The 25813-nt window shown below is 39.0% G+C and overlaps 1 protein-coding gene across 7 annotated transcripts in view; it reads right to left on the reverse strand.

The window, feature by feature from the left end:
• Window positions 1-22577: 22577 nt before the first annotated feature.
• ANAPC10 (anaphase promoting complex subunit 10) overlaps window positions 22578-25813 on the reverse strand; it is a 34032-nt gene continuing 30796 nt past the window's right edge. For all 7 annotated transcript variants that reach the window (XM_032110198.1, XM_032110195.1, XM_032110192.1 and 4 more), the window contains exon 5: window positions 22578-22959. In XM_032110198.1, coding sequence (XP_031966089.1) covers window positions 22729-22959 — 231 coding nt within the window. In that variant the 3' untranslated portion in view covers window positions 22578-22728. The remainder of the gene's footprint in view (window positions 22960-25813) is intronic.

Genomic DNA, 25813 nt, shown 5'->3' on the forward strand with positions numbered 1-25813 from the left:
GTTCAGCGACACAGTGGTACCATAATTGCATCAGGGGGCCTGTCAGAAAATTATTGAATAGCTGAAGCATTAGGTATTTTAAAATTTATTATAGTTTGTGACCAAACTGGCAACTGCAGAGGGGTTGGGTCTATATTACAGTGTAATAAAAACCTCATAAAACATTTAAACAAACTCACACATCTGCAGAGAGATGGGAGGTATTATGTAATGCAAGTCATTGCTAAAGTCACCTCTCACCCTATGAGCTGCTGCAGGAGCAGTGCTCAGTGTAAAGTACCTCTGTGGTTTCTCACTCTCTGTCTCGCTCACCCCCCACCCCCCAAAACACACTCACACACTCCCATGCATGGATGTTACTTACAAAAAGGACACCCTGGGTTTGTGTGGTTTGGTGCTTTTTTCAAAAATACTTTAAAAAAAAAAAAAAGTTGAAAATGAAAAATGAAAAAATCTGGAATTATTTTAGTTTCAAACAAACAAGCGTAGAGGCAAAAGAGATCCAGATCTCATTTCATCTTAATCCCCATAGAAAGGAAGTCTTGGATACAGGTCTTTCCTTTAACTCATATCTAACAACCTCCAGCGGATTTCACTGGATTTAATAAAGAATATTCCATGGACAAATTCTTGACCTACATCCTAGGCTGGCATTCCTATTGTGTTTGTTCTTAGAAAATTTCACAAGAGCTCTACAGCATTCCTTTTGCAGATTGCCAGAGAGCTTATGTCTCAATTATATGCAAATGCAGATGATAATGTGTGAGGTAGGATCCACAATTTCACTCAGGGGACTACCTCAAAACCAGTCCAACAATCAACAATACTCTGTCCAAACCACAAAAGACAATGAGAGATGAGTGCTTGGAATGTTTTAAAAAATTATGGCCACCAAATCGTTTGAAGGCAGTCAGGAATGTATAGTGAGGAGTCATTAGAGTTCCTCCCTGGCTACTCTCTTCACTGCAACATATTCAGATCAGCTCCCAGAAGACCCTTGATGAAATATTGAGTTACTGAGCTGGAAAAAACAAATATCTTCAAAGTTTCATTTCTTTCATTCTTGATTTTGTACTGACCTACTCTGAGACATGACACAACATGGAATAAGAACACTCTGCAATGCAAAACAGCATAACCACCACCTTTCCTACTATTGAAAATACCACTATTTTTGCCAGCTGGAAGCTGAGCAGAAGCTTTGTAAAATGCTGAAATCCTTTGTAGCCTGGTGGTTTATGTGAATAGATATTATCTTAGAATACTGAAAACTTCCATGCACTTTGTTGTTAATTCACTTCTTTTCAGTTTTTATTTTCTAACTTAAAAATCACATTTTCACGTATAAAGGTGCAGACCAACAGCATCCATAACCCAAACTATTAGCAGTAAAACCACTCTAAGTAGCATTATATGTTTCATCTTCCTCTGCTAGAAATATGTCATTAGTAAGAATATTCCAGCACAGGATAAAGAGAAAGAGACAGATGAGTGGGGAAAAAAAAAAATCTACCCATAATGGTGATTTCCAGGCTGCTCAGTTGTTCCCAAAGAACAGCTCAGACACAACAATGTCTTCCCAGCTTTGAAAACATTTTTCAGAGCTATCATGAGATGAAACGTATTTTTAAAAGCTGCTGAAGTCATCTAAACTCTTAAGTAACTTACCTACTTCTCTCCTGTATATTATTTAAATAATATATTAAAGGGTAAATTTACACTGTGTCTCTTATTTACCAATCTACCATAACGTCATGTTGTGATCATAGATTGGAGGAGTGCTGAACTTTTTAATATTTTGGAAGAGACCTTGAAAAGAGTTCCAGCTTTATCAGCTTATCTAATGAAATCAGCTTAGCTCTCCCATGAGACTCTTCCTCTTAAATCCCATAGAGTGTAATCCCATATAGTGTAATGGAGAGCTGCTCAGTGAAGCACAGAGCCCTCTTGGCTTTGGGAAGAGCAATCTATAGGGGATATTAGGGATATAATGCCTCCATGACACCATATAGTGGTGGGTGCAATAGTGTTTAAGCAGGACAGGCATTCACCAATCTACTTTCGGAGTTCTGACTGAAGACTTTTTGATGTCTGTGATTGGCAAAGCTCAAATTCTCCTCCAGTGGTTTTGAAAGATCAACATGCACTTCAAAATTACAGTATAAGACCTCATAAAATAAGCTCCTGGTCTTACAGTTTTGGGAGCTAGCCTAGCTGGACTCTGTAGGGAATGTGTTATCTCTGCATAATCCTTTAGGCAGATCACTGCCAGCATGGTTCCCACAAGAATTTAAAATAGTTCAGGACTAGTCATAGTTTATAAGGGCATTCAAGGAAGTACTGTGCTGGTTTGGGAGTACAAAAGCTCAGCACTACTGTTGCTATCTTACCTAATCATCTCTTGGTATGGCTGCTGAGAGAGTGCTTTATGTCAGTATTTTATGACTGTGTCTCAGCAGTATTGCAGTTCCAAATTAAGCTTCTGTCCAAGAGGAAGGCTACATGTACAAAACAAAAGCTTTAAATTACCTTTGTTGACATGAAAAGATCTGGAATGCCAGTGATGAATTAGATACATTCTAGGGTCCATGTAATTTTTTGTATTGAAAACTTTAAATACATATATAGATGCACATACTGTAGCTCAGTACCTGAAAGTAGTCACGATAAATGTTTACGGAAAAACAAATATAAGGAACAGGCAAGCATAAGCAATATTTCCTGGACACACTGTCCCACATCTAGCCATGTGTGACTTTTAAGAGAGTTTCTGGGCTATTCGTGTTATCCTTCATCCTCTGAATTCAGTGGAGATCATGAATTTAAGACAGTCCCAAAAAGGAAAGAGATTCAAATTAAATAAAGAAAAAAAAATAAAAGGAAGTATAGTTCAAAACTTTCAACTCACAACAACTTAATTTAGAATCTGCTGTCAGCTGAGAAGTGTGTTAGCTTCAGTGTGAGACAGACGAGGCCCTAAAGGTTTGGGTAGCTGATGCACAACACAATTATTACAGCTTAATTAATTCTACAGGAATGTATGTTCAAGTTATCTCAAAGAATTGCTAACATTCGTAACACACAACAATCACAGTGTGTTTTTTATCAGTGGATAAACTCGTATTTCACTAAAATTAAGTTAATTACTCATTGACTTCCACTTTCTGTTGGAAAGGCAACTTTTTAAAACTTTCAGTGCAAGCTCAGTAAGCTCTTCGTATCCCACATAAGTAAAATGGCATCTTTACTAAAGTGCCTCTGATGGAACTGTTTCTCTATTTCTCTGATGTAGAAACAAGCTCTAACTTAACATTCTCCCAAGAGTGCAAAAGTACAAGTAATTTGATATTTGAGTACATTCTAAAATACGATTAACAAATATTTATCGATAAAAATTGCATTCATTTTTCTAGGACAGAATATCAAGGAGTTGCATCTTAGAGCAATGCATAGTCCAAAGTTTCACAGTGGCACAGTATTGAAAAATGTATAAATAGCATTTGTTGATTGCAAAACATTGGTGGAGCTGCCAGAATGAAAAAAGAAACAACCCTGAGAAGTAAAGTGACATCACAGATAAAAGCACATACATACATATTCAAGGAAAATGCACTTCTCTTTGAAGAGCTTAATCTCCTTAAAGTGAGGGATTGTGCACCTCATTAAGACTGCAGAACTCCTAAATACAGAGCACAGACTGGCTGTAGATTTCTTTCAAACTAAGTAACACAAGCTCCATATAGGAAACTGGTCAGCCATGGTTTTTATTGTGCACTCAAGAACAGAGAGAATCCAGGCACAAATAACAGTATCTTACTGTTAAAGTAAATGCCACTTACAAGACTGTGTTTTACTAAGTGCAGAAATCACACAATGTAGTTTAAAGTCTATTTTACAGGATTCTTGGAGGAAATAGATCACTGTTCTCAGCAACCAGTCTTGTTCCACTGATGTGCAGTAAGCAGCACAACAGTGCATGACTGCTGTACCTGCTCTCCTTGGCTGCTGCAAAGTATCGTAATTCTGGGGCAGTCAGTGAAGCTGTACTGGTCTGGCACAGCCTGGTTTTAGGTAGCAGGGGGGCCACAAAGCTGGCCCCTGTGAGGAAGCCACTGGAAGCTTCCCACCATGTCTGGCAGAGCCAGTGGCTGATGGCTCCAAAGATGGACATGCTGCTGGCCAAAACTGGGCCAAGGAGAGAGGTTGGTAATGCCTCTGTGGTGACAGATTTAAGAAGAAAGTCGAAACAAAGTCACAAGGTTTGGGATTCTAGTCAGAGAAGAGGAGGAGGTGAGAACGCGTGAGGGAAACAACATGGAGACACCAAGGTCAGGGGAGAAGGAGGGGCAGGAGGTGCTCCAGGAGCCGGAGCCGAGGTTCCTCTGCGGGCCGTGGTGCAGCCCATGGTGCAGCAGCTGTGCCCCTGCAGCCCATGGGGATCCACGGGGGATGCAGAGATCCACCCACAGCCCATGGGGATCCACGGGGGATGCAGAGATCCACCTACAGCCCATGGGGATCCACGGGGGATGCAGAGATCCACCCCCAGCCCATGGGGATCCACGGGGGATGCAGAGATCCACCCGCAGCCCATGGGGATCCACGGGGGATGCAGAGATCCACCCGCAGCCCATGGGGATCCACGGGGGATGCAGAGATCCACCCGCAGCCCATGGGGATCCACGGGGGATGCAGAGATCCACCCCCAGCCCATGGGGATCCACGGGGGATGCAGAGATCCACCCGCAGCCCATGGGGATCCACGGGGGATGCAGAGATCCACCCCCAGCCCATGGGGATCCACGGGGGATGCAGAGATCCACCCCCAGCCCATGGGGATCCACGGGGGATGCAGAGATCCACCCCCAGCCCATGGGGATCCACGGGGGATGCAGAGATCCACTCAGCACCGGGGAGGTGCCTGTGCCAGAGCGGGTGGATGCCTGGAGGAGGCTGTGATCCAGTGGGAGTTCTGATGGAGAGAGAGGGCCCTGCTTCCAGGCTGGAGCAGCCTGTCCTTGGAGCACTGCACCCCGTGGAAGAGTGACCGATGCCACAGCAGTTTTGGGAGAGCTGTGTGCCCGTGGGAGGGGCTCAGGCTGCAGCAGGGGCGGTGTGGCTGCTGCTCCTGAGAGCGGACCCACGCCGGGGAAGTTCAGGAGAACTGTCTCCTGTGGGAGGGACCCACTCCAGGGAAGTTCAGGAGAACTGTCTCCTGTGGGAGGGACCCACTCCAGGGAAGTTCAGGGAGAACTGTCTCCTGTGGGAGGGACCCACTCCAGGGAAGTTCAGGAGAACTGTCTCCTGTGGGAGGGACCCACTCCAGGGAAGTTCAGGAGAACTGTCTCCTGTGGGAGGGACCCACTCCAGGGAAGTTCAGGAGAACTGTCTCCTGTGGGAGGGTCCCACGGCCTCACAGGGGAAGGACTCCTGTCCCGGAGCAGCGGGAGGAAATCTCGGGGATGGACTGACCAAACCCCCAGGCCCTGTCTGCCTGCACTGTCAGTGGGAAGGAGGGAGGGGCTGGGGGTGGAAGGTGTTCTAAGGGCTTCTTTACTTCTCAATAAGGTCCTTATCTCATTCATTAAGCCTTCGTTAATTTTTTTTTTCCTTTTCCCTCCTCTGCCCAGCTGTGGCAGGGGAGGGTGAGCGAGCGGCTCTCGTGGGTGCCTGGTGTTGGGCCAGTGTCAAACCATGACAGAAGCCTCTTCAATTGATATCACAGTGTAAATCTAGTATCAACTATGAGAAGTTTAGTCTAGCTTAATATTCCTTCGACTATGTATGAACTGATGTTAACCAAGTTAGTATATATAAAATCAATATACTTCTATAGGCATGTATAAGAAGGAGGACTGGAGTTGATGATCTAAAAAGTGTCTTCAATCCTGTATCTCTATCATTACCCCTCAAAAAAAAAGTTCCCATGACTGTGATTGTCAAATGAAATGTAAGGATGTTGGTTTGTTTGTGAGTCATCAGTATTTACAAAAAATAGGAACAAAATTCATTGTGAGTTCTAATTAATGGGCTGTCTCCTTGTTTGAGAACCAGACAACTGGAAGGATGCTACAAAAATATTTTTGAAATTATATGGAGAATGATATTCCTCCACAGAATATGGAAGGAAAGTACGTATCCCATAGAATAATATACTAGTCTATTATATATTGCAGCTTAAAAAAACACTTTAAAATATTAGATATTTCTATTAAAGTCATTTGTTGGATTTTATTTTTAATCTCTTTCTGCCTTCTCATTTCTAAGCAGTAGAAGCATTAGAAATTCTGGACTTAATGACAGTATGTCAGAGAACATGCTGTCTTGGGAGAAAATGAGTTCTGGATGCATCACCAGCTAAGTCTTACACTTTCACCAACTTCTCATTACTCCAGTTAATCCAGATCTTGAATTCTGAACTGCTAGAGAACAGCACTCCACGCAGCTGAGGGAGAGATGAAAATTCAGTTTTAAATACAAGGTATTCAGCCTCACCCCATCTCCCAGCAGTAACTGGAGCTGTTTCAGCAGCTGGTGGCTGCTGTGCCATGTGCCCACACCATCTCAGTTTTCACAAATCTTACTGGAATTCAAGCAGAGGTGAGGCAGGGGCCACTCTGATACACACACGAGAGGAACTAACTTCTATCTGGCTTTTATGCCTGCATAAATATGACACAGTAGTGCCTGGCAGCTTATCAGCAGGCCTAATGCCTGCTGAGTGTGTAAGGAAAGTAACACCTGGAAATTCTCCAGCTATTGGTAATATTACTCCTCTGTCTGAGGAGGCCTGACTAGAGATTTGGATCAATTGTCTAGAAAGTGGACATGAGAAAAATCTACAACCACAGAAGCTTATGTAAATAACAACTATGTTTAAAAGTTCATTGATATTAGATACATTTGTGAATGAAGGAAATTTAAGTCCACATTCTGACTTCTTCATTCCTATCAATTAGACTAAGTAGTATTGACACACAAATTCTGTATGAGTGATGTGGCTAAATCCCCACTGGTTCCAGCCTATAATTTCAGTCAGCCTGGTCTTCTGCAGCAAGAAAGAGGGATTTTCCAATTACTGAGAGACTTGTTCTGTTTGTACATAAAAGATACAGGACAGATGATAAGTTGGTAAGTACAGGATTATTTAGCCCATTTGGTCCAAGAAAAACCCATCCGCACAAAAAGCTCTTCTAGCAAAGGACTTATAAACCTCTTAGCTGGTGATTAAATGGCTAACTGATGTATTCCCATTGCCCTTTAGAAGCATGAGAAATCAGGAAAAGAGGGTGGAGTAAACTGAAAAGAAGTTAGTTGCTCAAGAATAGTTTATGCCAATTCAAAAGAAAAATTAGAATTCTTTCCAAAAACAGGGAGTTTAAGTGAAAGTCACAATCTGTGTTTAGTCCATTTGTGTGGGATTTCACACTGAGGAATGTATTTGTTTACTTTTCAGGAGAAGCAGCCATACTTACCATAATCCCAGAAATATAGGAACTCTATTAAAATGCATTTCAGCAGCACAGCCCAGGAATTACCACTCCACAGCACAACTGTGTATAGAGCCACATTACAATGGGCCTTTCCTTCTTCTCTTGGAACATACCTTTCTCTTACAAGTAGGGCTTTGGGGGCCATCCCCAAGATCCATCTTTAAGAAGGATTTTCTGTGCTTTGGCTTCTGCTCATTTATAGATGAGGTCTCACTTGTCACTGTAGTAACATCAGGGCTCTAAATGAAGAAAGGGTCCAAAAATTCAAATTGTTCTTCCTTTGTCAGAGCTTGCAAGACAACAACATTGAGCCTGAGTCTCAATAAAGATATTGTCACAGAGAATCAGAGCTATCTCACAGAAGGTATTCACTGAAACGGCTCCCAAAAGTTTGTTGTTTTGCCAGTCAGTGGAAACCAGAGTCCCAAGCTGGCAATCTCAGCTCTCTTGGCAGTGTTTGGTGAGAGACTTCAAGAAAGAGTCCTCAAAGGGAGCAAGCTGAGCTTGGAGCTGTGTAAGACTCACCTACAGCAAATGCCTTAGAGATGGATTTGCATTATTCCTGAAACTAGAATATGTTGACACAACATGAATAGAATTCCAGCCAGTACACCTACACCACCATGTGCTGTGATTTCCAGCAGGGATGCTTCAGGACTGGAGTGCAGACATAGCCAGCCCAGAGTCCGAGATGGTGGTGCAGATGTGCTCCTGAACACCTCCCTCTGGACAACGGAGGAGGACAGTGGATTTCCCTCTCCCTCACCCACCCACCACCCACGTGCAGGGCCAGAGCTCACCGACCTTTCCAATCCAGTGTGATTTCAACCCTCTTCTATCACTTGTGTGGCAGGTCAGGATGCAAGAATGAGGAAAGTAAGGAGAGGAAAACAGTTTATAGATTTTTCATGTTAAGCTGACCCACTTGAAGGAAACATTCATCAGGCCAGCAGAGAGAAGAGAACACAATTCTTCCCAATTCCTAGAGACGTGCCCAAACAACCAGACTAGAGTATTTTCCTCTGCTCTTTCATAAACACACACACCAGTGACTCATAACTGCTAATTAAAATCAGACCTAAATGATTCCATAGATAGCCAGAGGAAAAGAACCAGTGAAAATACAGGTCCTATGGTTTTCTGACATAGTCAGATAACAGAGTGGGCATTCTGCAGATTAAAAAACTGTGTTAAGAAGCGAAGGATGGCTCTTATTTAAGCCTTTAAATTGACTTCATGACCTAAGCCAGCGCTCACATAGATAAAGGAATACATGAAATTCCTGGGGCTTCTCAGGGCTCACATGAGCCCAGGGAAAGACCACTGCAGGTTTTCTGGTACAGGCATCTCTTGGAATTTTGGACAGCTAAACTCCATTTCAAAAGATGGAGTAATTTATCACTGCTGTTACACCTACTCTATGCAGCATTTCTGCCAAGTTCTAAATTATCACAAGGGAAGAGATAGCTTTAACTAAAGTACCTGAAGGACCAACAAAAATCTAGCAAAACAGAGTGTTTTTCTGGCATTCTTAGGTTCTCCTCCCATGCACAAGTACACTTAAAAAGGAATCTCTGATCAATTGAACAAAATTGATGTGACATTAATAGAAACTCAACTTTTTCCTATCTTGTGAAGGCAGAAGAGCATTGTCCCCTCCCTTCAAGACAAACTGTCATAAACTAGACTGGCAATAGCCTGGCCTTCAGAGTATCTTACATTAAATATGTCAATATTGCTTTTATAACTACTTATATTTTTGTATTGCAGAAATTTTATTTTTCTCCTGGCTTCTTATTTCCCATAAATAACTTTCTGTGAGTTATATATGGCTTCATATGCGCTGTGCACATTCAACTCACATAACAATGGGTGACTCACTCCTTTTCTGTCATTAGATAAAAACAGATTCTGCATTTCATGTCAGGAAAGGAGTTGATATGGTCCAATCTATGAGCACCAATCCCTTGCGTTATTTGCAGTTTGGCATCATAGTCCCTTCCTTGCCTTGTATCAGGATCTCAGAGATAGCAGGTATAAGAGAAGGCATAGTTTATTAGCTTTCTACCACACAGGGAATATTCTTCCCATGAAAAATCCTAAGTGTTCTTGTTACTGAAAGCCCCCTCAGCAGGATAGAAAATATAGTCTTTGATTTTGGTACAGATTTGTTTCTTCAAGTTTTAACTGTACATCAGTTTTGATTGTCCATAAATGTCAAAACCAAGCACCTATAACATTCTGCACATTTTATACTCTCTGAACGTTTTGACTTCAGAAGGCCTGACACCATTTTATGGCATGTAATAGTTATTTCCAGAGTAGTAAAAAGAGTTTTCTACTCAATAGCCACCTCTGACGCATGGAATAAGCCTTGAGCAAAATTAGGTCTCTGATATGTCAGTACAATATATTAAGTAGAGATTATTGAGCTTGGTCTAAGTCTTTAAGTTAAATAATTGATGCACTTGCAACAGTCCTTCAAGACAGCTCTGACAAATTTTGTGTGTATTATTTAATGTTCATTTTAGTTGCACTATGGCTTTTATGAGATTGATTCTGCTAAACATGTATGAGCAACAAAAAATGCAAACTGTCATTATCTAGATTAGTGTGCCAAGACTAAGCTGTTTTAAGCATAAGCTGAAGCATTTGGTATCACAATGCTTTCTGTATGGTCCTCCAAAGTTCTTTGGAAGAATTAGACACAAAATAATCACATGAATCCTGAAGTTGAAATTTGTAATTAGAAGCAAAGTGCTACAAAAAAAGGAGCCTGTTTGATTTTGCCTCCCTATAATAAGAGGAAATGGCAACTAAAAACCAGAAGTCTGCTGAGTGTCTTTACAAGTCACAAAGTATTTCAACAACTATTTTACTTTCTATTATTTTATGTTACATTTTAAATAACCTAAAAACCACACTATGTTTGGAGGTTTAATGAATAAACCACTGTAGAAAGTACAAGTCATCATCAAACATAATTTTCACTACACACATCTCTTGTATCTTCCTGTGTATCAGCCAGCACATCCCTTTACTATTATTCACACAGAATTTTTTGAGAATGATAGAGCACAATGGTATCATGTTGTCTCATCCACTCACAGAGTTAATAAAAATGTTACTGTTATAGCAGTTTTTGAAAAACCAAATTTTGGTCCTAACCCTTTGGATGGAAGTGTCCTCAAGCACACTGTCATTGACAAACCCCCGATTTTGAAAGTTATTTTTTTTCTTGTTAGCAAAGTATAGCCTAACAGTGCCTTTACTGTAGTCTTGCATGAAAGTAATAATTTTTCTGTACTTTTCCTATGACAAATTTATTTTTCCTATATGCTTTTACTGGCTGGTGCAGTTGGCATGGCTTGACTGACAATGAGCCAGAAAGATGTTGAGTGTAGGGAAAACTCACAGCTCTCTCAGCTGCTGGCACAGGGGAGGGGAAGAGCACAGCAGAAGTGATGCATTCAAGCACAGCCCTGTGAGTTAGCATTCCCTGCCTGCCAGCTTGGGAACACTGCTGCCAGTGCATGCAAATGCAGATTATTCACACTGCTGTAAACTAAGAGAAGGTGTTGGAAACTAACTGCACACAAAAACATAGCAAAATGTTGTAAGTACTCATCAATTGTATGAGCAAGAGAGTGCTGCTATTTGAGCCCAGGATTTTAAGAGGTAAAGATGATTTGCAAAATAAAATGCACTGTCTATCATGCTTAAAACAATAACTGCTAAAGATGTTTACAGCACCTGTAATGTTTGATTGTGTTTTGTTACCAGAACAGAATTATAGCCCCATTAGGACACGAATCTGATGAATTTTTATCATTTATGGGAACACCACTGGATCACAATACTGTAGTTGAGTCTTAGGGAGAATACCTTAATAATTCTGTGTTGTGATAGACTCCATCAGGCGATACAATGACAAAGCTGGTGGTACTGAATAATAAATTTGTATGACAACAACTCATCTTAAATCTCCGAAGTCCCAGTTCACCTGGGCATTAGTGATTTGAAGGTATCACTACCTACAATTTGAATTTTAAGATGGCATTCAAAGAAATTTTGTGAATTTTTACGTGAACATATGAAGAGGAAATAGCAAGATATCTCTCTGGCAAACAGGTTCCTCTGCTTTTTAAACAAATCCTAGTTATGCACATGCCTAACTGGAAGTAAATTACAAAAACTTCAGGAAGTGAAAACACATGTTAAAGAATTACTATCATGCTTTGTGAAAAACAGGGGAAAATCCTGTTGTCAGATGAAACAAAAATAGTTCTGAATCAATGAAGTTGAATAAGAATCAACACATGGTTTTTATGATTTAAGAAAGCTCAGCAGACCTAATAGTGACACAGGACAACATTATAGGTGACAGCACAAACATACAAGCAAGATGAGCTAATTATCCAGTCCAACAAATGCCCATAAATTCTTTTTCTTCTTACTTCAGTGGAGCTCAGTAAGCTATGAAATCCAGGAGAAAAAGAAAAGGCATACTGTAAGCAGAAGCAGATACAATTCAAAAAGAATTTATCTCAATAAATGCTAAAGTAGACATGGACAGAAGAATACTTACATTAAGAGCTAAAGTACTTTCTTTTTGGAATCTGTGATGACAGAAACCAAGATGAATATGACACTATCTGACTGGCCTAGGTTTAGTTGTAAGCAGTGTTGGCCAAAAAGTGCATTTAATAGAGTATATCTAAGATCCAGTTCTGCATGTGTTTGAAAAGGAATGGCAGGGAGAAAAATAAAGAGATCTTCTGCAAACACAATCAAGTAGATACCAGAGCTAGAAGTGGAAAAGCTTTAGAAACTACATTACTTGTGATATTTTTGAGAAGCGGGAAATGACAAGTAAGTTCTGTGGCAAGGAGTTTATTTTAATGGAACAGCAGTAAAAGGAATGACACAGTGGAAGCATTTTGTGTGGTCCTGTTCATATTTTCACTGGATGGACAGAGTGCTGATTCCACCATAAGCTTTTATTAACAGCCAAATCCGACAAGATGTGATTTTAAGCTAAAATATATACATATATAAATTGTTTATTATTTAAATTTCAAAACAAGCATAGCATTCAGACTAAGAACTAAGCTCTTGCCAATTTTATAGAACATAACACTACGAAGGTTATGTATCAGTCTAAACATTTTCTCAGTGTACTGTGATGAGAAAACAGTTAGGGTCTTTTCCCCTGCTCCTTTCTTAAACATACTCCTCCTCAAAATTTTGCTTTTTGGTGTTACTGAAATGCAATATTTAATTATCAAATCACGATGTTTCTACTCTCAGTTGGCTTCACATTCTACACAAGTTTTGGCAACAGCAAAATGTTGAAGAACTTAATCACTGAAAAATGTACGAATGGCAGCAACAAGTAAATCCATGAGGTCCATTTAGTTCAACAACCTGTCCCTGACAGGAGCCCACAGAATTATACACTGGGTCCTTCAATATTTTCAAGCACTTTCTAGTGCTTTGGAAGGTGCTCTGAACAGGAGAGAAAAATCTTCATCTTTGACCCTTTGAACCTAACACTCCTTCCTTTTGCCACATTTGTTGTCTGTCCCCTGTAGTCACTTTGTTTCTCCAAATTCTTGTTTCCCTTAATCCCTTTCCAAGCACGAGTTGTTTGGTCTTGTTAGGGCTTGATGCCATCCTGCTCCTAAAAAGGCACTGGTATAGACCAATGCCAGCAAGCAATTCCCAAGGGAACGGTGTAAGAGCACAAGTATATAATGGTATTTCACCCAGTACTCTGGTAATCTCCAACAGTTTATGGCCTGTCCTTTGGATTTCATAATCTTCAGAGGATTTTTCTTCCATAAATTTGTTCAGTCCTGTTTAGAAACTATGCAAAAGCTTTAAATGTCTCCAGCCTGCTTCAGCCAGGTTTAAGCTACACAGCTTAAATACAGCTTTAAGAACAATATACTTTTATTTATTTTGAACTTCTGCTGACATAACCTGATATCCTCTCATTTTTGTATAGAAAAGACACGGGGAGGGTGAAGAAAGAACAAAGAAAAGTTTAATAATGACAGAGCTTGAAAAACAAGAGTGTGAATAAGCCTGGCTCACACAAGCAGCTCAGGAGAACTGGGCAGGAGGCGTTACTCTGTTCCTTTTACTACCATACAGACTGCACGCTGGGGAAGCAGATTCCCAGCAGGGTGCTACAGAAAATGCTAGGTTAAAACCCTCTCAGAGCTCATCCTGGGACACTGCTACTCTAGCACAAATCCCTGGTGGAAGCTATAAACAAGCATAAAAGAACAGAGATCTTTTTAGTACAAATACCCTTGGCAGACCGTACCTACATAGAAAGATACTTCAACTAGACTGGGGAAGCAAATAAATTATTTTAAAACACACTGACTCTATAAACCCCAAATAAAAATAGCTATTCTAATGTACTGAAGCTTAGCTAGTTTCTGTAGAGAATTAATTTTAAACCAAATGGGAAGGTCCACGCAAAGTGACAAAGCACATTGCCCAGAAGATGCTATTTGGTGAAATGTGAACCATTACCCAGGGTTCATTCCCTCACAAATCTCTTCCGAGTTTCTCAAAACTTAGCCAAATTGCAACTCTGTTAGCTGAAATTTCCCATACCAGCTGTCTGCCTCAGGCTGAATTTATTTTTGAAAAATCCAGCCAAAACTATTCAGCCATTTCAGAGAAATACTCTCACAATCTTTTATTTGGAAACTTTTAGCACTCAAATGCTTTACAGTGGAGTTTCTGAAATTAGATGGGAACAGAGAGAGAGTAGGAGATATACATAGAACCATTCATGAAAGTCTGCCCAATTTTGGCCAAGCCTAAAAATGCACACCCCACAGAACAATCCTGAACATGATCTTGGTGTGAAGCTATGGGGCAAAGTCCACCTTTTGCTGTAACAGCTACTTTCAGGTATTGTATCCTTGGGCTGGGTTGAGTATTGTAACCAAAAGCAGAAAAATCTCTCCCCAGTGCTCTCAATAATCTCATCATCTGCAACTTCAGCAGGATGGGAAGAGAGCTGACAAGCAGAATATGTATTATGCAATGTGGGGAGGAAGCATGTGGTATTAGTTGGGACTAGCTGGGAAAGAAAGGAAAATCTTCAGGATTAGTGGAGGGAAAATGGAAAATTACGGGATTCTGGGGGGATATTGAGAAAATGAGCAGTGGGTGAGAAAATGTTTGACTGAATAGGGTATAGCATGCTGCTACAGTGACTCTGGGAAAGGGACGGAGACAGAGAACTCTGGGGAAGGAAAACGGGGCTGAGAGGAAAACCAAAGGCTAGGATGGAAAAGCACTTAGACTTAGAAATGAGACTGGGCCTAGACTGAAGACTGGGGAGGAAGCAAGCACTGCAAATAGTGAAGCAGGGTTCAGACATGATGACTTCCAGAGAAAAAAATTTAGGGCTGCCATGAGAAGCCAGAGAAATCAACTAATTGAATGCAAGCTTCTGGCCTCAATAAGTGAATTACATTGTTTTTATGAGAAGATTTTGTTGTTTTTCAGGTTCTCTCTTGAGCTGAATAGAATGAATGATGCAAGCAAGCCTCTGCCTTTAGGAACGTCTGAGAAGGCCAGGTACTTTCACTAATACTTTAGAAAATCTGAACCAGAGCTTTCAGAGAAAGAAACAGACAATTAGTGATCACCTATGAAAATATTCAAGTGACTTTGCTAGAGTTGTTGTGTGGGAAAATAAAGATGGAGTCCAACTTTCCAAACAGCAATCTGTCTTAATCAAAGAACCATGTCCTCCCTTTCTGCAAGACTTCACCTCATTCACTCCATACTTTTCAAATTTCCAGCAGAATCAGAGGTCATAGACACTTTTCGCTATGCTATTTTGATTCATTCCTAAAATAAGGTGGGGGAAAAAGAACATATAATCATATACAAGAGGCAGCATAAATTACGGGAGCAGGAGGATTGTACAAACAATTTGAATAATCTTGACTTTTGACAACATAGATAAGCCTGTCATTGCAAACTTTGCAAGATACATGTATCAATCTTTTTCCATTTAATATGCAAGGCCTGAGTCTCTCCTAGCTTGCACTGTCCCACTGGTTTAATGAGGCTGCCTTTGCTTTATGTTAACATGAGAACACAGTTAATTCTTCTATCTGGAAGAAATGAAAACTGCAGTATCTGGAGGAGAGCAGTTTAAACAGCCATTTGATGTGAATGATATACTCAAAAAATATCTCTGAGAGATCCAGGGATGACACAAACACTTTGTTGGCTAATAGAGACAAATAATTTCCTGTTTTTTTCAGGTATACCCAGATGAACTTACCTCCTTTTAGAAGTACAACTACTTCATAAAAAGACTTCATAAAATATGAAAATGAAGGAAACAAACAAATTTAAAAAAAAAAATCACAAACAAGGAAGAATTAAAACCAAATTTTTACCACGGGTAGAAACACAAGGTTAGGGAAGAATTAAAATAAAAAAACTAAAAGAAAAATTATTTTTTGATGACCTACATCACTGCTTTTTTGCAAGGCCTTAAAAACTACATTGAATAATCAGAGTATGAAAATACAGTAGGATTGGGAATGTGGGATACAGCAGCATATGAGCACATGTGGTACATGTGCTCCCACTGAGAGTTACATATCCACCTACTAGAAGGTTTAGAATAACTTGAGACTTAGTTAAGAGACAACAGAATATAAAGACTCCTGGTTTTTCAATAAATTAACAGATAGAAAATCAAACATAATGAAGATTCACATAATTTGTACTGAAAGATGAGCTATCTCTGCTAGAAGATTAACAATAGCCTGGAAGCTTTCAGTAAGATTTCAGTTTAAACCTTTGTCCCAGTAGTGTTCCCACTGGTTTTCCAATGGAAAAAATGTACCTTTAGAAGTGCTGTAATTCTCTCCTGCCAACTACCAAATAATGGGAAATAGTACCAGACAGAACAGATAAAGATAACATCTGAAATATTTAAGACTAGTCTCAACTAAAAGTAGAATAAGCTTTAAAACTGAATACAAGAGGTCACAAGATCCTGGCCTAGCAGTAGGTCTTACATTAAAAATTACATTGTATTTAAAGATAAAAACATTCTAAGAAATCAAAAATCACATCAAACAAAACATGAGCATTAAATTAAATACAATTGAAAGATTAGGTTTTATGGTTTTATTTGTTCCTAATAGAAGTTCTTTTCAGAGATGTGTGCCCCACACTAAAGATTCTACTCTGAAGCACCAGAATGAATGAACACCTCTTTATTTTATATTGATTTTCAGTGGCAACAGGAGAGCAACCTGAAGCAGTTGTGTAGAAAAACAGGTAAAACCTTTGCAAAAGAGTAGTAAGAGTTTATAGTTCACCTTCTCCTTGAAATTTCTAATCAGTTTAAACAAAGTGAAAAACACATTTTTAAAGGAGATGTACAAATGCAGAGAACAAGACAATTCCTTTCCTGAGGTGTTTTCTAATTAAAATGCCTAGACATTACTTTCTCATAAATTAATTGTTTATCATGGTAGTGTTTTTCTAGGGTGAATGAGACTCATTTATAGATGCTTTCCTCTCTGCTGCTTCACATTACAGATTATGTGCCAGTACAAAAATATGGTAAATATTGAAATGAAACAGCCATGAGGAATTTTGTTTAGATCATTCTTGTAAGCTAGACATCGTCACCCACGCAATTTCAGTCATATACTCAAGAATAATATTAAACATCCAAAAAGTGAAATGTTGCAGAGCTCTGATGCTCTCATCTTATGCAAGGAATTTTTACCTTCTAAGTTTAAAAGAATAAAACAAATTGCATGTTCAGTACTACATTGCATGTGTATGGAATTTACTCCTAATTTTGCATATTGAAAGAAGCATTTGACAAAGAAACTTCCAAAACTGCTCTAGGTTTGCCTCTTTTTATCTATATAACTGGGAAGTCAATGATCCCATTTAATTTCCTTAAATTAGAGCATTAAATATTGGCTAAACTGTTCCCCTACAGTTATTTATAATTATTATTACAATTATATAGTTATTTATAATTAACAGCAGTAATTCACTTCAGTGGGATCAGAGTTTAGGTATTTAATGTTTCCAGTGATCCCAAACTTACTTTCTCACTTCATATATAATTATGTCTGGATTATATCCTCTAGCAGCATCAAGTATTAATATAATTTTCATTACCTGGGCCTTGGGGTTGGGTTGGTGTTTTTTTCATTCTGCCATTAAACTAAACCATGCTAATACTGTTGACTGCTGCAGGAGAGGTTTCTCCCTTGGTGCAAATGGAGAAACTGTCACAGGCAATTGTTAGGCTGACATAAAACAGCTCTTTGAAATGTCAACCTGGAGCTACAGCAAATATGTCACGTGAAGGATGACTTTAAATTTGCCTCCATGAACAATGTTTAATGATGCTTTATGCAGCTTTATAAAAGCACCTTAACACCTTTCTGATCTAAACCAGAACACTTAAGTATTCCAAACCAACAGCAGACCACCCAATACCTTTGCCTGGAAGCCTCAGCAATCCCATCTTTAGAGGGACATACTCTTTAATATTATGAACATTTTAATTGCATTTAGATTCTTATCTCATGCTCCAGCAAAAAACTATTGCATTTAATTAAAGAAGTAAAGTAATGTGGTAGTTAAATAATATTTTTGTATACATGAAAAAGAATGCAAAGCATTCTTGTGATCAATGCATCAGTGTTAATTAACCGTTAACACAGAATGACAAAATTTAGGAATAAGAGCGCAAAGGTTACCAGGAATTAAACAAGTCAGGCCCTCAAAGCACTGCACTGCACTGCATGTTATAACCATGGGCTCTTCAGAGCCCCAAACCTCTACTTCCCCCATGCAGGCAAGCATGTGCTGAGGTCAGTCTGGGTCATCCAATAATCCCAAAGAATTCAGATGCATTCTCCTAAAGCTGCAGAGTTTAGTGGTAAATTCAAGAAAAATATCCACTAAAAATTATGTCCATAATTCATTTACACAGCAAAACATGGTAACATTATGATAACAACTTACTCTTTCATTTAGGCCTGGCAGAGCAACGAACTCTTCTTTTGTATTTCACCGAGCAGACCCATCCTGGAAATACAGGTTATAGAAAAACCCACTGACCATTTTGAAACAAAGACACATATTTATGGTTGACAAACTGTTAACGTCTTCAGGATTTCCTGAGAAGTTTACTAGTAGAGTAGCTTCTGGCTCTCATTCTTTCTTTACAAGGTGTAGTGCAATTCAGCCCTAATTACTAGGTTCAGTCTTATGACCCTGACTCACTCCAGGCAGCACAAATTGCCTGAGCACCTGTTTCACTTGCAGTTCTTCAGTCCAGGCAATTAAAATTATTGCTGGCTACTGCTGTATGAAAGGTGGGGATTTTTCAAGCAATGACCTACTGCCTAAAGCTGTGGCCTGCCCTATTACGTGAGGCAACAATTTGCCTTCCCAATATCTGGTAGCTCTCCATGGTCCTTCAGTCTCTTCCATCCCTTCGTTCATTATGCCCAAGTTCCTGAGTTTTTGCTAGTCAGTACTGGCAATCTCAATATCTGGCTCTCTCTAACGTATAAACAGATTTCAAGCCTGAATAATGTTTCAATTACTTCCCTTGAACTGTTTTAACATAGGTGAAGAAATCAAGTACCAACAGTAACACTTGCTTCAGGGAGGTAGAACAAGCACCAAGACGCAGCTGAAGAGTTTCAGTGGTGCATCTATAGTCAGGGTGCTGGCATCTCCCCTACAGACTAAACTAGAACAGCAGAACCCAAAATATAGTTTAAACTTTAAGATGGAATTACATACAGAAATTGCATTACTGAAAAATTTGTCTTTGAAACAGGATCATTATCTGAAAATCAGCTTCACAGTGAAGATAGACAGTGATGATATGGCTTGAACTTCCAACTCTGCCAGAGATTCCCTATGTGAACTTAAACAAAACATAAATGTTTTGCTCTTCTCCATTTTAGAAACCAGGAGCAGCAAATACCTCTTTTCTCCCTGTCCTGCCATCTGCCTTTTTTTATTTACACTGTGGTGCTAAGAAGACACACAGACATGACTTAGTCAAAACACAGGTACTCTCCTTCATTTCAACAGTTCCTCAAGATCCTGGTCACTCAGATACCTCCCTCTTCTACATGTCTGCAAAGGAAATAAGCTAAACTTTAATTAAAATGAAGGGTTTTATACTTACACTGGGAATCAAATTTCTGTTCTGTGAGGCAGAAAGGCCTAGTGTGGTATCTTCCAAGAAAAAGTTTTAAACCCCCTAAATTACCACTATTTGAAGTGATGAGTCAGATCACTGCCAAATCATGATTTTTTTTAGTACAAATACATCTTCCATTTTGTCTGTCATTTATTCCAATATTACTTGTACTACTTGATATTTATCAGGTGCTTCTTATACAAGAGAAAAAGAGAAAGTGATAAGATCCCAGACAACTGCATGTCTGAAAACAATGAGCAAGGAAAAGAAGCAGCAGCTAAACATAACATACATGTAAGTAACTTCCTGAATGACTTGGCAGCCCAGTTTGTTTATCTCAATTCAAGTACTAAGTACTATATTCGTACACAAAGGCAGCAACTTGCTTTATTTTCAGACACACTCATCTAGGATCTCATCACTTAAAAATCAGCAGCCTTACGTGACCAAGTGCCAAAAATGTTAAAAACCAAGCATACTTCCACAGATGTTAAATACCAATGCAATGCAAAGTATCTACAATTGTTACAAAACAACACAGAAAATATTTCTTATGGATTTAGAATGGCCACTGCACTTGTTTTTAGGTAAGTACAGATTCCTTCCCCAAAAGTGAAGCTTAACATAACCCAGTTTACCATGGGTATCACGGGTTCTTAAAACCACTTGAACACAATCCATAATTTCAGAATAGGATACATACTCAAGCTACATTTCAGCTTATTCAACTACACTGCCAGAAATAACAAATCCAAATTTTTGACACAAATGCTGCCCCCTATCCCATATGAGCATTGATGTCCTGAAAAAAATCAATAAAAGCAAGAACAGTTCTCTAAAGATGCAAAAATGATGCCTACTGAAGGCAAGACAGAAACAAGAACAAGACCGTGTTGACAGGCTTGTTCCTAGTTTACCGGATAATGTTTGGCACAGAGCAGTATTACTCTAGACATTACTTGCAGAGTGACATGTATGAAAAGATAACTGTTACTGACCAAAGCACAAAATTACCACAGAATTATCTGTGGTAGAATCCTTAAGTAGGAAACAGGGCCTTGATGATGCAAGGCTAGGATAGAAAACTGCCATCTTATCTTCTGGGAGAAAAACAGGAAAATTCCATGCCTAATAATCTCCTTTCTTAAAAACCATCCATAACTTATCAAAAATAACTAGATAAATCCAGGAGAGGATTTTTGTTGTTTTTTAACAGCAGACTATCATGTGGACATCAAAAGTACATAATTTGCTTTCAATTAAGTGAATGGGAATGTACAATTCCCTGACACTATATAAGAAAATCCACTGAAGAGACAGATTTGGTGAAAGGCACAAGTTCAGCCAGCTTCTGCTAAGCAGGAATTCTGCAGTTGATCCACCTTTTACATGGAAAGGTAAAATAACATTAAGGTCCGCCCAAAATGATTGAATCTACATTTAAATAGAAACCCCAAATTAGTCATGCACTTCTCTACGAGGTTCATTATCAGGAAATGCCCTGTTTAATGACCCTCCTAAAGACTGTGGAATTCAGTCACAGATAAAACTTTCCAGTAAGCAACAGCTTCATCAAGTATATAAAATGAATTTCAACAGTTAAATCTTCCTCCTTCTTTGACAACTTTCCTATTTTCCTCTATTTCACCTCCTTTCTCCTCTGCAGGATTATGTATCATTGTTTGATGAGCCTCCACTATTGTCAGCCTTTCCTTGCTCACAATTAAGAAGAGTGACAGAAGTTTTCCTTGGCTGAGATCAGTCTGGATTGACCATCAACTTTCATGGCGCTATGAGGGAGAATGGGTTTGATCAGTACTGAACATTTTAAAAGAAACCTTTGAACTTCAACAACCTCTCTAAAATCTACTCCATTTTTTAAAAGATTAAATAACTAATGACTAGATTATGAGACATTAGTAGAGGTGCTGAATATTCCTACTCACAGCAAGCAGACAAAGCACACATTTTCCTCGCAATGCTCTTTACTTTAAAACACACATTAAAAGAATTCTGTGCTCTGAACCTGAGATTACTTGTGTTATACACTTGAGTTCACAGTACTTTAGAAGGTGCATTGGACCACCACATTTATTCCTACATTGCTCCAGGATGCCACAGCGTTCCTAACTCTCCTGTTTTCAACAGCTATCATGCTAGATGACCTATACACAGTGTATCTACATTAATGTATATATACTATATGGAATAATTTGGAAAGGTTTGGTTTTCTTCATGTCATTGTCATCTTCACTGCATTATCAGTCACTAGAACAGGCTCCCCAGGAGAATGGTTACAGCACCAAGCCTGTCACAGTTCAAGGAGCATCTGGACAACACTTAGTCATATGGATTAGTCTTAGGTAGTCATGCAAGAAGCTGCAAATTGGAGTTGATGATCGTTCCAGGCCTCTTCCAACTGGAGATGTTCTATAATTCTATGATTTACTTTGCAATTACAAAGAAGGCTAAATCCATGCAGATGGCCACTAAGCAGAAACAACCCTCTAGAGAAAAGGGTACAACACATTAGCATAAGTAATAGTGGGAAAATACTACTGATAATGTCTTTAAATCCTCTCTGTTCAAGAAGAAGAGCAACTTCTAAAAGAGCAGGTTTTGGTAGAAGAACAAACTATTTCCATGCATGATCATTAGGGGAAGAAATCACCAGCCCAAAATACCTGTATGACATCAAATTAATTATTGATTCCCACCCAGTCAAATACATTCTTTTAAGAGTGCCTGGATTGTTTTTTCCCCTCCCAGAGAGTACAAGAGCACTCAGACTCCTAGAAAAAGAAACAAAATTACAGACTACAACATACTGTAACACAAGATTATCTTTATTTCAAAATTGTACAAAGTATAAAGATATAATTACACTGAAGTAAACCCTGCTCTTTAAGTATCTGAATACTTTAGCAATGATATGGTCATGAAAAAAATACCTTTACCATTTCTCTTTAGGAACTTTTATCTGATGGAGCGATACATCATGAAATCAATTGTTGTACATCTGGGAAATTTACCAATGGAGCTCTCCTCCACAGGGGTGTACACTTTGATTTGCCTCATGTGAGTGTCTCTTCCATTTTGGTGATTCGCTAGAACAGCAATCTGGATCATAAAGGTGCGAATGGGCTTCTTGTGAGTATCTGTCAGAGGAACATGGATCCAGCCACTCGGTTCCACTAATTCCAGTTGCTGCCAAAAACAAGACAGGAGAGCAAAACACTCAGAAACAGTTCACATACTTCATATAAATGATCACATATTATACCCATTTAATAAAGCAGTCTTGTTAATCAGATTTTAGTTACTTTTTCAAATTAATTTGAAATAACAGAGTTGAATACTCATAGCTAATTTACTGGTCACATAATTGAATACAAATTAATTTGGTTGTCTGCAGTTGTGTTTGCTTTTGCCTTTCAGAATCTACTCCTCATTTTGTGCCCTAACCTTAAAATAAAAATCAATATAGAAGAACATAGAATCCACTGTAAACTCAAGAAAGAAAAAGCAGTAGTATTTGGACCTTCTCACTGAAGAGCAATGCTCAAAGATGACAGAAAGGATGCATTTTAAATTGCTTTATCTAGGCGCTCTGAACTACAATATACTAAAATTACTTATGTAGGAAATTAGGTGCACACAAAGTCTGGATTTTCAGAAATTCTTTAGATTATTAGGGGGGTTGGGGAGGAGGAAAAGGAAGGTGACAGAGGATAAAATATCTCATGTATCAAGACAGATGCCTGGCCAATTAATAATTGCTGCACAGCCATTTAATCACATTCTAATCACACTTCGACTTGCATTTTTTACAACATACCCAGTGTGATATGATTCTTTTTTTCTTTTTTAATTTTAATCCTACACAAACCAATGCCAAGGCAAGCAAAGAACAGCATTTTGTTAACTCTAAACCACATCACTGACACATCAGATTGCTGAAATCAAGCTGGATGCTATGCAGAGCATGGTAACAGCTTTTGTTTAAAGCTAGCTGCCCAACTTCAAAGCACAGCTCAAGACACACATGGAAGAGCACACAAGTAAACAGAAGTCTTGGGGGGGAAAGAAAGCAAAACACAAAACAATTGTCCACTAGCAAGCGGATTTCACACAGCTAAGCAAATAAGAGTGCTGTTCTTAGCAGCTGAGTTCCCCTAAGGAAGATGTCTGTGCTTTGAGCAGCTCAAAATTCCCATCGTTCTCCTGAAAATACTGCATGGCACATCCTGTTCAAATGCCTTGTTTATGCTGAAGCTTTCAAAAGACCCATCTGAGAGCTACTGGTTCAGAGGCAAACACCCTGAGAAAATTACTCAAGAAACAAGTAAAAAAGTTTGATGACTACTTCAGCTTAAAGTAGCAATCAAAAAAAATCTTTTTCACCTCCACCTTAAAAGGAAGAACAAGAAAAAAACAACCAACAAAAAACCACAACCCAAAACTCTCCACTGCTGCAGACTCTCCAACGAATTATTTCCAAAGCATTAAATTCACTAAATCTTAGCAGCAAATCATTTTACTCTGGGAGCTAGACATTTCCACAAACACACAGTCACTTATTTGTTGTAGCGCTGTCCCTTTCAAAAACTTTTAAAATCTTTTTTTTTTTTTTTTTTTTTTTTTTTTTTTGCAAAGGAAACTTCAGGTAATGGCTGGCTTTACAAAGGGATAAAAAAAAAGATGTCTTGTTGATGCAGCTTGACAAAGGGGAAATTTATCATGGTGAGGTGGCAGTAAACAGCTTGAGCAAGGATGCTTTCCATTTTCATAATAAACAGAGGAGGAGGATCCTCCTAAAATTTTATTCAACTACTACTGAGGTCAACTGACTGTGATTTTGAAGAGAATTAAAAGGCTATTGTTTTTTAATAATATTATTTTTAATTACTGTTAATTAAACGTGCATTTTAATATTATTCTCAGCATCTACAAATTTTGACTGCTAATTCAAAGTGGAAAATTTGAGTTCAAGAGCTACGATACTGAGATTTTTATGCTTGAATCAATATGAAATTGATCAGTTAATAAAGTTTTTTTTTAAAGTACCAAAAATAAAAGTATAGCATATTTTTCAATGCTTTGTTTCCTCCTGATCAAGGGAGGTGGTTACACACTATTCACAGCATGTTGTTTTCCAGTCCTGCTACAGAGGCAACCAATTTCTTCCCAAGCCTTTCTACAGAGACCGGACAAGTCATTCCTTCACCTGTAAAATTGGCAACTGAGGCATTAGGTTAATTAGACTAAAAGGTTCCCCGGCTCCAGATGTCATATTTCACGTACTCTGAGCTGGTTTTTACTGTCTTAAGTGAAATACAGGATTTTACAGGAGGTTTAGCTCCCACTGAGTTCACTTGCAGTTCTGCATTTCTGCAAGTAGATCCAAGTTCTCAACACAGCCACTCGAACACAGAGTCTGAGCAGCCACCTAGGAGCAGTCACTTGAGTGCCTCTCGCAGAAATACCACGACTGAGCACAGACAGAGTGCAATTCATCAAGCACCACTGAACTGTCTTAGCCACAAAGTCTTTTTCTTAATTCCCCATGTCTCAGCTTCACTCACTCCACATTTTTAAACTTCCCTAACAGATGAATACACAACCTTTACTTGTACAAATTCTGGACTCATCAGAATAGGCCCCTTTCCCCATTCCAGTCAAACAGTTGCCTCTTGGACAAAGCACACGGCACTTGTGATAAAGTTGGAGGCTACAGTGTACTAAGTGCAAGAGGTCAGAGTTAGATGTTTGAAAAAAGTGAGCTCTTGATTTCTGCCCTCTAAATAACATTCCTGTACTGACATTTGAGTCTAACCTTTTTTTTTAATTGATGTTCACATAGTTCATTAAAACCTTGATACCCACTCAACTATGGAGGTTTAAATGCAACAAAACCAAACAGAACATTCCGTAGAAAAGGAAGTATTGTTTTGCCAGTATGATACACACATTTTCTGTGACCAAAGGAATGGTATAAACCAGACACACACACTCTCCCAAATTCTTCTCCTCCACATCTGTCATGCTCTTTCAGATGAGT

This window comes from Corvus moneduloides, chromosome 5 (assembly GCF_009650955.1).
Source record: "Corvus moneduloides isolate bCorMon1 chromosome 5, bCorMon1.pri, whole genome shotgun sequence".
Taxonomy (NCBI): Eukaryota; Metazoa; Chordata; class Aves; order Passeriformes; family Corvidae; genus Corvus; species Corvus moneduloides.